This window comes from Fulmarus glacialis, unplaced genomic scaffold, assembly GCF_000690835.1.
Source record: "Fulmarus glacialis isolate BGI_N327 unplaced genomic scaffold, ASM69083v1 scaffold7715, whole genome shotgun sequence".
Lineage (NCBI taxonomy): Eukaryota > Metazoa > Chordata > Aves > Procellariiformes > Procellariidae > Fulmarus > Fulmarus glacialis.
This window is the reverse complement of record NW_009214850.1, coordinates 1-16,500: the sequence shown is the minus strand read 5'-3', so window position 1 is coordinate 16,500 and position 16,500 is coordinate 1. Positions and strand designations below refer to the sequence as shown.

The 16,500-nt window shown below is 39.0% G+C and overlaps 1 protein-coding gene across 1 annotated transcript; it reads right to left on the bottom strand.

Annotated features, from left to right (window-relative positions):
* Positions 1–3,517: 3,517 nt before the first annotated feature.
* On the bottom strand, positions 3,518–13,153 carry LOC104077462 (integrin alpha-8-like). Its single transcript, XM_009578711.1, has 3 exons — positions 13,055–13,153; positions 5,682–5,804; positions 3,518–4,452 (listed from the first exon to the last, which is right to left on the bottom strand). Exons 1-3 carry the CDS (start codon positions 13,100–13,102, stop codon positions 4,366–4,368), a joined length of 258 nt encoding a protein of 85 aa, XP_009577006.1. The 5' UTR covers positions 13,103–13,153; the 3' UTR covers positions 3,518–4,365.
* Positions 13,154–16,500: the final 3,347 nt, after the last annotated feature.

Sequence of the window (16,500 nt, the reverse complement as noted above, 5' to 3'; positions counted from 1 at the left end):
TCTATGATTCTATGATTCTATGATGTTTTGTTAATATGACTCTGAATATGAATTTGGCTAAACTGCTGAAAAGTAAGCTAGCCCCGGCAATGCACTGACCATTTCAAATAGCATCCTGAATTCTGCTGCTGTTATCCAGACCTTGCTTCTGGAAAAGCAATACTGCCTGACGCAGTCCAGTTTTGGAAAGAGTTGCTGAAGTCCGCTTTACAAACCATTACTGAAACAAAGAACAATACACAATCAAATGAAATATGGTGCATCAGTTAAGTACAGCAACATGATGAAAACAAATGAAACCATCTGAAAAGTGAGTTGAACAATTACCTCCATTCTTCTTTTCTAAAAATCACTGTGTACAGTAGGGTAGCATCTTGAATAGTTAAGTGTCCCCCAAATACAACATACAGGCAAAACAAGAACAGGTCCTTCAATATTAAAAGCATTCTTGCTGTGTCACATCATGGGGCCTGGATAAGCTAAATTCAAGACTTTTTATTGTCAAGAGGCACTACCATTACACTACATTTTAATATGGATCTTTGCCAACAATCATAAATAAAACACTCACTCATAAACAATTCCTAAAGGCAGTGTGTCAGATGGTATTTCATTAAAAAAAAGTTTGCTACAATGTAGTGGAATACCATAGGCCATGGCCAGTTGGGACTTTCTTTCCTCTGCATATCTCTAGGTGTTTTGTCGGTTCCCAAAAGGCTTTTTAGTTAATGTATGCCATGCCTACCAGAAGATCCTTCTTGCTAATGGATGAAAAAAGCACAGCTAAAAGGTAGAGAAAATCAGTGCCATTTTCAAGAGATGTCTAACGTGGGAAACCTGTAAAGCTGTCAGGGCAAAAAAGTTGGAGAAGACAGAAAAAATTGTGAGTTACAGAATGGTGACAAGAAAAAATTCCTGTTAACAACCTGGTGGTTAAATGAAAATTGTATTTGCTAAATACCTTTAAAGATTAAATCCGTCATTGACAACATATTCAAATGTACTGGTCCCTGTTACATAAATTCTGAGATTTTTGTAAAACAGAAAATGTCACTTGACACTTGATACTCTTAAAAAAAGTCTGCTGCATGGATGAAATAATTGGACGGCCTTTCTCAAACTCGGCAAGAAGCATGTGAAATAAAAGATGAATGTCTCTGTTTACTAGACCGCTGTGGTGGTCATAGCAATAAACAGTTTTAAAAGGTTTTAATATATAAAGTAACCTCCTGTTTTTTCTGCTCTCTGGACTACTCCTGTATTCTCGGCAATGAGCGGCTCACTGCATACATTTGGAAGTGTAAGGCTGAATTACTTTTACAGAAAGCTGCATTTAGTAACTCATTACAAGGCTGACATCACTGAAACAAAAGTTCAGTCATGTAGGGATGTGGCAGAGGTTATCGTGCAGCACATTACTAATATACTGGTGGGAAAGATTATGTCAATTGCCTGCTAGTGTCCTCATCCAGGATGCAATCTCCCTGGGGGATAAACACTCTTGGCAAGCACTGAATCCCAGAAATCTCCTTTGCAAAGCTGTTTGCAATTTGCAGCCAAAGCTGTCCACAAACGCTGGGACCCAAGACTACAGTCCTTGACAGCACACGGCTCCAGACATTTCCACGGGGGAAGTTTAATCTACAAAGATGTAGAAATACAAAACAAAGTTTTGCTCAAAGTAACTGTTTGTCAGATCATGTGCCTCTAATTTGGTTTCCAGTGACATTACACAGCTGCAGCCAATGGATTCCAGCCAGGCCCAGCAGTCACTGAGGTTCTTTTTGGTTTAAATTTAGTATCTGAACATGTTTTGCCCATCATTAAAATGGAGAGTAATTGCTCAAAAGTGAACCATAGATGTTACAACTGCAAAGAACTTATTAGGTCACCTAGTCCCATCCTCAGAGCAATATAGGATTGAAAACACATTGCAACAAATACTGAACAGAGCTGTGTTTGTTTTCAGGTTTTTTTCCTATTCTTTTTTTTCTTTATTGTATTCATGAATCAGTATATTAAAAAGTTTAAAAAACAACCACAAATGCCAGTGTAAACATGCTTCAGGTATATAAGTAATATAAAGTATTGCACATACAAAAAGTCCTATGTTCCATATCTCCTTATGGTGCTATTTCATCAGAGTAAGAGTTGTGCAGATGATGTGACGGTAATGAGCTAGCTGATCTTATTTCACAAGCTGCTACACACAACAATTCAATATTTACAAAAGCTAGAAGCTCACTGTCTTTTTCATGGGAGGATGATTTTGCCTGGAATGTATGGGATACAGAGGTGTGCAAATATGGGACAGGCTTGCTTTGTGGTGGTATTTATCAGCTGATCTCTCTAATCTACAAGGGGTCAGCTCAAACTCATTCGGGGGAAGGGGTCTGTTAGCGGTTTTCTGAGGGACCGGGAAGTGGTCAGGCCTCCCCGTCCTCAGAAAACGGAGGTGAAGCAACTCCATTTTCTGAGGCATGTGTCTCCTCCTCTCATTAAGTCTCATGGGCACACTGCATCTGATAAGCTAAAGACTCCATAAAAGTCTTCTTGCAAATTTGCCTTAGATATGAAGATGGAATATAACCTGCTCAGGTTTCCTAGCTCCTGCTTGCATTTCACAGGTCAGCCTGTGTGCAAGAAATGGTAAAACTGTAAAATCTCCTGTCAGACTGACAGAAGTGACAATGTCTCATGGCTATTCCTTTCCTGAAGTCTTAGGAAGCAGAAGGGCAGTTACCTAGAAGGAGCCAATCAGCATCAGAATGGATGAGGCCATTTGCTGATTAAGAAGCTGAGATAGGTTGGAAAGAAAAGGAGCTCAGGAGAAGGAAAGTGTGGTGTATGTTTCAGAAAATGAACAATCCCTCCTGAAGTTTACACAATATAGCTAATTTCATACTCACAGGCAGCACTGGAAGACTCAAGCTTTCAGGCACAAATTTCCACCTATCAGCGCTTGAGCCCCTACTGAGATAAGGACCATTTGCTGATAGAAGAGAAAGAATGAAGCTTCTCCTCTTCAGAATCCTCAATCCAGAAAAAAAAAAATCCTAAATGTATATTTTTACTCTTTACGTCAAAATATCTTTCCTTCTTTTTGTTCATGCTTTGCTGGCTGGCATCCTATTTTTCTGCATAAATACAAATCCTGCCCATCTTCCCTGTATGACTTTGCTTAAGAAATAATTATATTCAGCCCTAAACTTTGCTGAACTCAACACTTTAAATATGCTGCCAGCTTGTAATCTATAAAATAAATTTTAAAAAAGGCAAAGATTTCTTTAGGTGAACAAAGTGTTAGGGTCTATGACACAAATTAAACAGAAGATGCAATGGCAGTAGCCATTCCATTTTCAGAGGCCATTTCAACAAAGTAACAGGGCAATGGAAAAGCAAATTTTCCCAGCCCAAAACCCCCAAGCCTTCTCAATATCACCAGTGTGGCTGTGGTAATTTAAATCAATGTTTCACAAATGGCTGTATCCTGTGTCAGCTGTACAGATGTCAGCCATTAGCAATGCAATGAGAGGGTAACTCATCCCCTGCTCTATACTGTGCATGGATTTAGTTATCGGGATGTGACACTGCCAGCTCTGGGTTGAAAGAGATACTTGTTTATCACATGTCTTATCTTGTGAAGCGTTGCATAAATCTTCTGCTTTGCAAAACACCTTGTAGCCAAGAAAGATGTGTTCTGTGTGTACAATGGGTTTACTTTTCTATTTACATGCAAGGTAAGTACATGATTTCTATTTTTTTTACTTCTCTCAAAATCTAAGTTGATGATTATATCAGATACTTATCCTGAAAAGGTGGAAAAATAAATAATTGTGCCCCATCTATAAAGTTCTTTATAGACTACCTTTGTTTTTCAGAAGTACTTTCACAGTACTGATATATTGCTTGTCTCCCTGAGCCATAAATTCATAAAAGTTCTTATTCTTAGGGAGGTGTCAAAGGTATCCTGCATGATACAGTAGCGTTCAGAAGTTTTGTCCTGGTCCATCTTCTAGACAATACAGCAACATGGGCATTCTCTCCTTGGGAGATTAGGGCTTGTTCTGGAAGCATCTCGGTATACCACACGTGTTCAAAAGCATCTGCTGAAATGTAGACTGACTGGAATATGGCATAAACATTCTGTTCAGTGGTGAATATGTTTGTAAGGCAGTGATAAGCTGCTTTCTTTGGCAAGGATGGCCATCATGTGGCATGTTCTCAGAACATTGCATAGATCAGATTACACCACCATGTCACTTGCAGGTACAAAGGAAGGCTGGTGGAAGGAATCCTTCATTTAATCCTCATCGTGTTTCTAGTCTCGGGCAGAATTCTGACTTGAACTGTCACTCTCTTCCTCTATGCATCAGTAGTCTTTTTATTTGTCAGTTGTTCCCTGTCAGCCATGTCATCTTGAGGAGGTCTAGCTCTGTCAAAGAAGCCACACTGCAGAAAACAATCAACATGAACAAAGGCATCATGGTAAGACAACGACAGGAAGTCTCAGCTGCAGTTTGCTTCTTCACTGAGTCAACCTGAAAGGTTGGGTACAATCTATGGCAGGCTGATAGACCATGAAGCTTTTTTGTTTCTATTCAAATTGTTCCCTATGAAAAATTAAAGATGTAGGTGCAAGGCATTGAGTTCCAAAGTATAGCTTTAAAAATTAAAATGAAAGCTGTCTTTGCAGGAGATGTAAAGTTGGTCTGAATGCTGATATTGACTGACTCTAATGAGAAAACTGCTAATTTCAGTTCAGCAAGACATTCAGAAAAGATATTTAGATTGACAGATAGTAATAATAACAAAGGTGGAATATGTGTCGGGAAATGTGCACAGGACAGTGTTCTGTCCTAGACTAAAGATCACTAAAGATGAGATTCCTCTCACCTAACTTGTAACTGCCTAAAAGTTACCTTTTTCGTCAAAAGGTTGAAAGTTATGTAGACTTCACAAGAGGTCAAAGGAGAGTACCACCAAAAGGTAATTCCTCCCATGTTTTAGACATAGCTTTTTGCTGTTGTTGTTAACTGGCAAGACGAATCTGGAAAGTTAGCATAGGCTGGACACCTAACCCATAACCTTTAGGCAGCTAAAGGCAGATAAGTCATATCCTAACTTAAGAAATTATTTTAATTGTTTTTTAATGGGAATGTTGGCTCCCTGTAATATAGCAGTTTCCAGTAACTTGTCTTAAAACTTGTGAAGGGAATGTAACGACCAACACAGAACTAGAAAACTTTAAAAAAAGAAGCTATGACATACTAATATAAAAGGAAATCTTCTAAAAATTAATTCTCAAAACTTCCACGCTGACAAAAACTGGCAATTCCTGAAGTATTCAGGGAAAAACAAAGCTAGAGTCACTTCTTTTTGAACCTAAACATCCTGAAAAAGAGGATCATAGGTCTTGGGAAACAGAGCCAAACTCTGTATGCCCATTTATAACCAGACTTTAATAATAAAGGAGGACTTTGAAAACAAGTTCCCTGCATAAAGGTCAGTGACACTAGCATGTCAGAAATGCCAAAACAAAAAAGACACATGTGTATTGTTGCTTTTGCTCCAAACTGAAAACACAAAATTCCAGTCTCTCTTTTTCTTATCTGTTAGTATCTTCCAGTATCCTTCAGGGTTTTTTAAAAGGCAACAGTAACAGTAATAATGCAACATACCTTCCATAAAGCTAGGGTCAACATAGCTAGTACCAACAGTCCAAGAAGTATTGCTAGTATTATAACCCATAAAGGGATTACAAAGGAGACATTTGGAGTGGACCAAATGACAGATGTTCTGATCTGAAATGAAAAGAATACATTAAATGAACAAAAATTAAACAAGTAAAGCAAATCTGACAGTAGAATACAGAAGTTATAAGCATTCACTTCAATAGCATTTTGCAGATTAGAAATACACATTGCTTGGAATTGTCCCATGTTGGGTTCATTTACTGCAAGTTCCTTTCCACTTGTTCATGATAATTACTAGAAATGGGATTCACACATATACAAAAGTCTTGTCATACAAGACATACAAATAATTTTCACGTAATACAGAGTAGCAAAAAATACCCTTCTGTGCAGATGCTTCAAGAAGATTCAAGGAGCAAAGTTCTACTCACATGTATGCTGGTACAGCCTCGGCCAGTATAACTGACTTACGCTGAATTACTCTGAAACAATGGTTGACTTCAGCCCAAACTCTTAATTCAAACCACAATAGATACCAGCTACATTATTCTTATTTTAATTTCTGCTGACACACCAGTATACATTTTTTCCTATGACTTGTGTTTCAGCTAAGCAGTCCAAAAATTAAACTCAAGCAGAGTGCATTGTCCTTGTGATAAAGCCTAACACACAGTATGTTGTTACGCTCCTTAAAAGAAGCCAAGCATACGGACTGTTACCTAAATGGGAAATAAGCATGAAACACACTCTCTCATTGTCTGAGGCTCTAGAAAGCAGCAGGTGTGTATAATATGAGTTATCAAAGGTTTTAATTGACTGGCAAACTTCTCTCTTTAGACCTTCATCTTGACAAGGAGTAATAATAACCCTTCTGTATTTCTCCTTCTGGGACCATCCACACAAGTAACTTCCTCCTCACTCTCCCTTCCATACCTTGTACCAAATTTATTCTACGCTCTCAGACTCTGTTTGGAAGGCTCCTAGTCAATCTCATTGAATATTTGGTCTCTCCCTGCTGCTCGCAAGTGGGAAAGAATGAGCTTTCTTTAGCTCCACAGCCACAATTCTGTCCCTTCAGTTTTAGTTTATTTTGTCAAACTTTCCTCTTTATTGTTAGCCTAGGAAGTTATTTCTCTCTGGGGTTTTCTGTTGGACCGCTCTCATTTACTCCTAGTCTCCCTTAAACAGGATAAGTATGTAACAGATGGAAGTTACTTTCTTCATGACAAGATGAAATCTGATTACACAAACTGATTACACAAACTCTCAAATGATCTTCCTCTTCAGTGCTCGAGGTACAGCTAGGAAATCTACTCTTCTTAATAAGTTTCTTGGCTATTGCCCTGTACCTGATCTGCACTCATTGCAAATTCTCTTTCTACTTTTTTTTTTGCTATTAACTCACTGGCTGATGCACCTGAAATTTAGCACAATGCTCATTTTTTCATTCATGGAACAGCATCCTAGGTTTGGAGACTGGACACAACTTTGTAGACCAGTTCAAAATTAATTCGATTTCTGTGTCTCTCACTTTTCTCCTTGAAGATGGCAGATTTCAGCCTTTCTGCAACATCTAGCCCCTTCCCCTCTCACTCTTTCTCATGATCAGCATACTTTCTTAGACTTTTCATTCTGCAAGCACCAGCAGATCTGTCTCCCAGCTACCGTCACGCTTAATTGGAAGACACTTTGGAATAGTCCTTTCCACTTACTTCATCTGTGCAGCCAACTGTCCTCTATTCTGACACAGCACTTAGAAAGATGGCAGTCTGGTGAGGTCTACTGATGCATATGTTTTTTACAGTATCCCTCACTGTTACGGGACACAGATCATAGTTGAAATTAGGGACAAACTTTTTATGTGGGATACCACTTGCCTTCTACCAAAGCTTACACTGAGAGTTTCACAGAAAATTCCAAGACACTGCCCAGTCCTTCTGGGGTTAGCACTTTAACATTGACCTGTACCCTGAAGATTAAGTGCTTGCAGTGCTGGCCATACCATCGTTGATCTAACAAACACATTCAGCTAATATACTTCTCTAGTGCAGCTGTAAATAGTTATTACTCTACGAGACTTCAAAAAGATACCATATACAAAGAATAAATATGTTAGCCAATTAAAGCAAGAAAAAAATTAGTTCAAGGCAAACAGAATTAGTAAAAAAACCCAAGAAATCCCACCCCTGGGTCCCAACAGATATCTTGCTGGTGTGATCAAGTGATCAACTATGCCACCATTGCTTTCCCCAGCCTCCTAAGCTGCTGCCTGGTGTTATTGAGGATCTGAATAACTCATAGGGCTGCCTACTGGTTGCACAGGAGCGCAGCAACTAGACTCTTAACTAATGTGCTTCAGTTCACCATTCAAAATTAGGTGGGGTGAATCCAGACTCAAAGCATGTTTGAGATCCTGTTGACATCAGTGGAAACAGTCGGTTTCATTAGGGATGGTGGGTTTCATTAGGCTTTGGGTAAAGCTGATAGTAGTGTATGCAACTACAAGTACCTATGTAGCTATTTCATGTCTTCTTTTATGTACCACTTCCTAGATGTTTGTTGCACTTGCGTGTTGTGTTTTCTTTCCTCTTAGGCTTTGAAAACAATAAAGCAACCTAGCTCTTCTTGTGATAGCTATAGAGCACCTATCAGCATGGATCCAGATAAGGGCATCTGGGTTTTCCTGAGGACACACTGTAACCAATTATGAGTAGTGTAGCAGTGCTCAGCCTTGCTTGTACTGCATGAGTTCATAATCCTCTCTCCCTTCTTCCTTCTGTCGTTCTGCCTTTACAGACAGTAGAGTGCAATTTACAGTGTAATTTCAGTAGCTCAGCTGGAGCCTGACAAATGTTGAAATATAACCAAGAAACTGTAATCTTACAGAAGTGCAGACCATCATGTTTATAATCCTTAGATTATCAGCAGTGAGTAAAACAGCAGAAATTAGGTCTATCCTGTATCAAGCAGAATGCTGCTGCAAAACTGCTGCATCTCTCTTCTCTTGTAGCAGGAGTGAGGCCAATGACTAATGAAATATTTGCCTGCTAAAATCTTAAAACCATCTTGTCGCACCCACACCCTTTTCCCATGAATCCTCTTTGTCTTAGGTTTTTGAAGCCAAGGGAAGGGTTGTGCTAAGTGCTTGAGATTTATTTCCTAAGCAGAGGATTATATGTAGTCATCAGTCTCACTCCTGCCTGTGTGCATTACCAGTAGAATATAACACCCCTCGGCTGCCTCCCTTTATACTCTATACAAAGACTTGCAGGGCTACTAATGCAATTCCTGGTGAACAGTTTGACACTGCAAGATCTGAACACCCACAGAGTTGAGGCAGAAGCTGGAGGGGAAGAAGGAAACAAAGCATCCTTTCAGTTTTGCCTGCCTCGTTTCACCATATCCACAGAAGACTGTCCCTCCTCTACCCCATGCTGTCCACAAGAGTTTTACGTATGATTTTGATTTAAGACAAGTTTGCATTATTCAGCTTGGATTTCTGTTTTTCTCCATGTGGTAGGTTTAGTACTGCAGGATCAGAGCCAGGGAACATTTTGGGAGGGATTTATCTGTTTTCATCTGAGGTGGCCAATATAAAGAAGTGGAATTTTTTCACTAGTGTTGCATGTTGGCACTCTACTTTAGATGCATGTTGGCTTTCCTCTCCGTTCAGGGCTAGAAGACTTTCTTATACTGAACACTGAAAACAGTGGTTGTTTCTCTGTCAGGCTGGTGAAGAGGACACCTCACAGACTTGAGAGGAGCCATCTGACTTTTGGCCTTTCACACTGCTGAACATCTCACACCTTTTGCATGCAAAGGGATGACAAGGAATGCCATCTGGCTCAAGCATGGAGATGAGGATGGAGCCAACTTGAGAGTTACAGACAGAGCCTTTGTCTGCTGTTGGAAATAAAATCCAAGTTTGTCTTAGCACGGACGCTGTCTGATAGTCTTAACTTCAGAATCACTGTTGTGGTTCCATGAAAGTCACTTGTTGCTCATGAAAGTAATTCTATAGCGGGGATTTCATTTTCCTTTTTTTTAGTGTGCCACAGTTAAGCAAATTGTAAGTAAAGAAAAGAAATATTAGGGTTTTTGCCACTGATTTTTGTACAGTTTGGATTTTGCTCCTGATTTTGGTGCTGCTCAATGTAGCTTCAAAATTGTCTTTGATTCCACTGGAAGGCAGCACAATGCAAAGAGAAGTGTGTGTGGTAAGCTGCCGGTTCATCAGATAGATGGGAATTAGGTTTTACCAGTGCAACCATCCAGCATCAATGGTCAGAATGCAGTGCCTGCTAATGAGATTTTCACAAAGGCATTTTTTCCCTCTAGTCCTTTAAAAGACACACTTAAAAAAGTAAAATTAACTTCTCCATTTTTTAATCTGCTACTTTAAGAAACAGTAGCTAAATTAGCTACATTAATTATTATTCTAATGCTACCCCTTTTACTGCCCATGATGACCTTCCTCTAATCTTTACTCATTTTGCTTACGGAAACTGAGAAACAGGAACTCTTTAGTACTCCTGCATGTTCCCATCCAACTTTTGCAGCATGATGTTCTTGTATGTTCTGAAAAAATGCTCAAAATAGAATGTAAAAGCTCCCTTGAGCTTGGAGTCACAATTAATATTGTCATTTATGTTTACACTTTACAAATGTTTATGCAAATGTATTTCATAAGGAATATAAGCACATTTAAAATGAAAGTACTCATCACCGTGTAATAGCTAAAAAAGAGTTAAAAGCCTTCGTCTGAAATCAGTTTTACTCACTGTAGGACACTGGTCAAACAGTTTATATACTAAAGGCATCCCCTCTGAAGATCCCATCAAGCATTTAAGAAAAGTAATCATATTTTATTAAACTCCAAAACTGGCTCAAGAATCATAAATTAAAATGGAACAAATTACTGCTTATTGTAACTCTATACTTTCTGTAATAAAAAGTATTATTTCACCTTGCACATGAAATTTATCAAGTAGGATAGTATTACTTGCCATAATAATACCTCTAAGAAAAAATGACCATTTTCTCTTGAATGATACAGCTGTTAGCAAGGAAATCCAACCAGTTGTACAATACACAGTTGTAATTCCAAGCCTATCAAAATCAGTAGAAATACTTTTATTAATTTCCGTGGATTTTGGTTTAAGCTCCACTAAGTTCCAAGCTAATTTCCTGTTTGATGCCATTTTCACTCTGATGTTTTACTATAAAAGATTTAGATTTTCTTACATTTACATAACCTTTCACACATCTATGTCTAATGGCCCTCTGTTCAAGATATAGACCTATATTCCATGATGATGGAAATAAAGACCTCAGTGCTGCAAATATGTAAGCATATACATATATGACTGTGTAGGTTACCGATGTGTACAGGATTATTTATACCATTGAAATTAAATATACATATCAGCCTGCAAAATTGGAACCCAGTGCTGTATGAGTTAAAAGAAGGACATATGCTCTGTTCTTTTAGAATATATTCTCTTCACTATATAAACTGTAAGGTGTTAGCTGATTATTAAATATATACTTTTGACAATTAATTTTAAAATACTAAAATCTTTATTCCACTTCCACCCTTGCATTGCCTGAAAGAAAACCATAAACTTCCAAATAAATCTTTGGAAACTTTTAAAACACAACCAGTGATCTTTTTCAGAAGGAGCAAAAATATTAAGCATTGCCCAACTTCAAGCAAATATTTTTTCTTGCAAGTGGAACATCAAAAGAGCTTGTGCATATAACACATCAAGCTGTAGAGCTGGCAAGCGTCCACTGCCATGTCCAGATATGAAACAACATAAAAGCGCTATCATTTTTCAACATTTTACAGTTGCCATTACAGGCATTTTGCTGTAAATCATCTGCAGCAAATAACAAGCATTATACTGGCTGGAGTAAGAGAATAAAATGCTTATCTGATCATTTGGTAGATCATCTGACACTTGCTGAGAACAGCAGGCTATCACCTGGGGTAAAGCACTTCAGTCCAGATGAAGGTACCACTATCAACAGAGTTCTGCACAACATGTGTTTCTGGTATGGAACACATGCTGCAAGAAAATAAAAAGAGCCTGAGTGTATCTGTCAGCTTGGAGCCTTTGAACCTTTCTGGATGAATACTGCATTAAGCATCAAATCTCTCTGGTGAAATCGTGGTTCTCCTGATGTTAGAGGTTGGAGTCACTGAGCATATAGGACCAAGATTTCACCTTGTGTCTTCCCAGAGCAAGTATCAATAACTACTCAATCTGTGCTTGTTCGAAACAAAACTTTATAGCCTGTATCCTCTAAAATATATTCAATGTAAGCTGTAAAGTGTTTTATTATGTTGGTTTTCCATATAAGAAAGTATTCTGTTCCCTACTACTACATCTCAACAGACTGATATGATGTATTTGCACCAGGATTTAACTGGGAAAAGTTTCTACTGAGCTTACCTTTTAAAAGAAGGACTGTAAATGATAAATCTTTATAAAGATGAGAACCATAAGCCTTCACATTTCAGATTACTCTTATACTGGAATCAAATTTTGCACTCATATTTTACTTATTTCCATCAGTCCTGACAAGATAGAGTGAATTTTAACCATGACATTAGACACCGTAAGAAGCAAATTCCTTTAAATTGCTCCCCAAACTCAATGCTTTGGCACCAGCAAAATCAAACTTACGCCTCCAGGATTAATTTTTCATATAATAATACAGGGCCATACAAATCTCGCTCTGCAAATAAGGCAAGTACTTTAGTATCTATCTATCACATCTGTAGGGATTTCCAGGTAATTTCGTATCTTCCACCTGACGTGCTGTGAGGTGGAAACCCTAGAGAGGCATGCAGACCTTTCTGAAAATCAGGGTATCAAAGACGCTTAATACACATAAGAGAGAAGTTGCCATACATCATCCATAAGCTTGTGTGAGAGAACTGCTGACTGGGGGAAGAGTGAGATCTCTAAACCTGACAGAAGCAAGATTTTGGATTTTGCACAAAAATTTCCTCCAGTTTTTTTTTATCCAAACAAGGTAATTAGACACTTGCTTTCACAATTTTGTTGTTTTCTTCCGGGTCAAAAATCCATCCTGATTGCAATAAAGCAGCCTGTACATTAATGCAGCAAGAAATTATTTAAAAATGGAGTTAGTATCACGTATCAGCAACTTTCACAGAAAGCAATAAAAGTATTTCTTTTAGGTATTATTTGAGGAATTTACACTAGAAACACAGAAAAGACTGATCTCAATATTTTAATCTATAAAAACTTTCACAGATCACATTCTGTGATCAGAATGACCAAATACATGTGCTTCACACAAAGATATAATTTTCAGTTACTTACTGCTATGCTTCCCTCAGGGAGCTTTGCTGGTTGCACTTTATATGGCATGCTCTTAACTTCGAAGGACACATTGGAAAAAAGAGTATAGAGATAATTTTTTCTCTGAAATTACATAAAAAAAGAAATTATAAAAAACCATGTTTATATTTAAAAGCATTATGAGAAATAAGCAGAGAAAAAATACAGAGCACTGATTTCCTAAGGCAAAGATGGTTTCTTTTGGTAAAGGGGACAGCAATCCTGGGACCTGTCTGTATCCACGAGACAAACACATGATACAGCATGAAGCTGAAATACAAAGACCGCATGTTCAAGTGGGGAAGAAGGGTTAGATATGCAGAAAGACACATACAGTTGTTTCTTATATTTCTCTCCGAAACAGGAGACTGGAGAATTTGAAGCATGGGGAAGGCTTATGGGGTGTCTATGTTTTAAAACCTTGCCTCTGCTCACCAAGCCCACCAACAAACATGGGTATCTTGAGAAGACTTCCAGGCCTCCATTGAGACCAGGCAGGTAGAGCTCCCTGATGGCGTCAAAGGAATGGCTGTGCCTTCCCATCAAAGAACAACAACAGGAATAAACATCTTTGCACTTCACTTAGAGTGCGATCGATTGCAGTAGAGCTCAAAAAATCCAGAACAACTCACCTTGCTTTTTTACTACATTGTGTAACTGCAATAGGAATGTATAGCCATCATTGTTTAACTGGCTGCCTAGTAAAATATTTAGATAGCTCTCATTAAGCACTTCAACAAACCTAAAGATGTGCAGACAAAACAAAATGTATCTCTCCATCAGTTCTCTGTCTTTCATTTATACTTGCTTGTATTTATAAAATATTATTAGCTTAGGTTAGGTTAGATTAGGCATTACCTTCCCTGGTTCAGAATGACTAAAAACTGTTACATCATATATCTCATGCTGTGACTTTTAATTAGTGCTTTCACCTCATTTGGAAGCCAGGTAGGCACTGACACACCACATCTGACCAACTGTGTCTCGTTGTGCTGTTCTGACCTTGACAATAATCTCCCACTCTGTGCAAATTGCCTTGAAATGATAGTTAAGTGCTGGTATGTCCACTGGAAAAATATCTGCCTAAATCTGTTATGAACTGGCATAAGACCTGACATGTGAAAGTGTATGTCCCTTAAAAGAATCTTAATGGTTGCAACATTTACTACAATAGATACAAATATTTTCCACACACATACTTTGAATCCTGTTGAGCTCTTGGCATCATCAACATCTAACTGGAGTTAGTTTTGAAGGCTAAGTACATCAGGTATCAAATAAATCTTTCAGTTCACCTTGAATTTGATATGTTTCAATTTCACTGATTGTTATTTTGTTACAGACAGAAGATCCTGCACTCAAACTTGTTTCTTTTTCCTTGTTTTTATCCCAAGGAAGGATGGCTGAGTGGTTACCATGCTCTTCTGGAAGTCAACGAACCTGTTTCTAATCCCATCTCTGCAACTGATTTTTTGGGTGACACTACATGCAACTTATCTTGTATATCCCATTCCATGTACAGTTGGGGTAATGATGTGGATCTCCTTTGAAAGTGCTTTGATATGTTCTGAAAAGTGTTAGATAGTTAAGTACTAATATGTCCACTGGAATCCAGAGGGCTAGGAGTTATAACTCATTATATCCCTTTACATTAGACTCCTTGAGGTAAACAATTTTAATCTTTTGTATGAGAATATTTTTGAAGCCCTTAATCATTTTTGCTACCTGTCTCAATCCTTTCTGAAATACGATGACCAGAATTCAACACAGTATTTGACTACTGATTTATGGAAAGACAGAGCCTTGTAAGTAATGCAATCTTTCATTTTGGCACCAGCTGCTTACAGTCCAGTGTATCTGGAATGTCACTGTCACTTCCTAAATCCCCTTCTGCAAAACTCTTTCTCCTTCCTTCTGCTTCTGGCACATTTAGTTCTGCTCCATTGACAAGACTTCGTTCCTATGTAATTACTCAACATCTTTTCCTTCCTGCTAGGTGGTGGTTTTCTCTGGAATTTCCTGTTGCATCAAAGGCATAAACCCTCTCTAAGAAATGCTTCTCCCCTTTCAGCTCTTTCGTGGAGCAAAAGACTGAGGTAAGAAGATCCCATGATAATTTGGGCTACTGTTTCTTTCCTTCACTGATGAAGAAAGGTTTGTTTGTGAACATGACCTGAAATAAGCATAACCTAAACCTGGGAGCCAGCATGGATGTAGCTGGATGACCATGGCCCACTTCAAGTTTTTACAGAACTGCTGAGGTTGGAGGGCACCTCTGGAGATCGTCTACTCCAGCCACATGCTCAGAGCAGGGTCAACTAGAGCAGTATGCTCAGGGCCATGTCCAGCTGGGTTTTTAGTATCTATCTCCAACAATGGAGACTCCACAAACTCTAGGAGCCACCTATTCCAGTGTTTGACTACCCTCACAGTGAAAAGTTTTTTCTTATGTTTAAATGGAATTTCCTGTATTTCAATTCGTGCTTATTTCGTTTTGTCCTGTTACTGGATATCATTGAGAAGAGCCTGGCTCTGTCCTCTTTACTGCCTCCTATCAGTTTTTTATACACACTGATAAGATCCCACCTGAGCCTTCTCTTCTCCAGACTGAACAGTTCCAGCTCTCTCAGCCTCTCCTTGTATATCAGATGCTCCAAGCCCTTAATCATCGTTGTGGCCCTTGGCTGGACCTGCTCCAGTACGTCCATGTCTCACTTGTCCCAGGGAGACCAGGACTGGACAGAGCACTGCAGATCTGTCTCACCAGTACTGAGTAGAGGGCAAGAGTCACCTCCCTCAACCTGCTGGCAATGCTTTTCCTAATGCAGCCCAAGAGGCTTTCTTTGCTGCAAGGGCACACACAGTGGGTTCATGTTCAACTCGGTGTCCACCAGGACCCCCAGATCCTTTGCTAGAACACTGCCTTCCAGCTGGTTGGCCCCCAGCCTGCAGTGCTGCATAGGGTTATTCCTCCTGTGGCACTTGACTTTGCATTTCCCTTTGTCACGCTTCATGAAATGCCTGCCAACACACTTCTCCAGCCTGTCGAGGTTCCTCTGAATGGCAGTACAACCATCTGGTGTATCAACCACTCCTTCTACTTTTCTGTCATCTGCAAACTTGCTGACAGAGTACTCTGTCCCATTATCCAAGTCATTAATGATGTCAAACAGTATTGGCCCAAGTATTGACGCCTGGGGTACACCATTAGTGACAGACCTCCAGCTGGACTTCACGCTGCTGATCACAACACTTTAAGCCTGGCACTTCAGTCCATTTTGAATCCACCTCTCTGTCCATCTATCTTCATTCATTTTGATAGTGTCAAAAACCTTGCTAAAGTCAAGATAAAAAACAATGACTGCTCTCCCCTCGTCCACCAAGATGAACCTCATTTATCACCGTCTCCCATGGCATTCTCCTAGAGA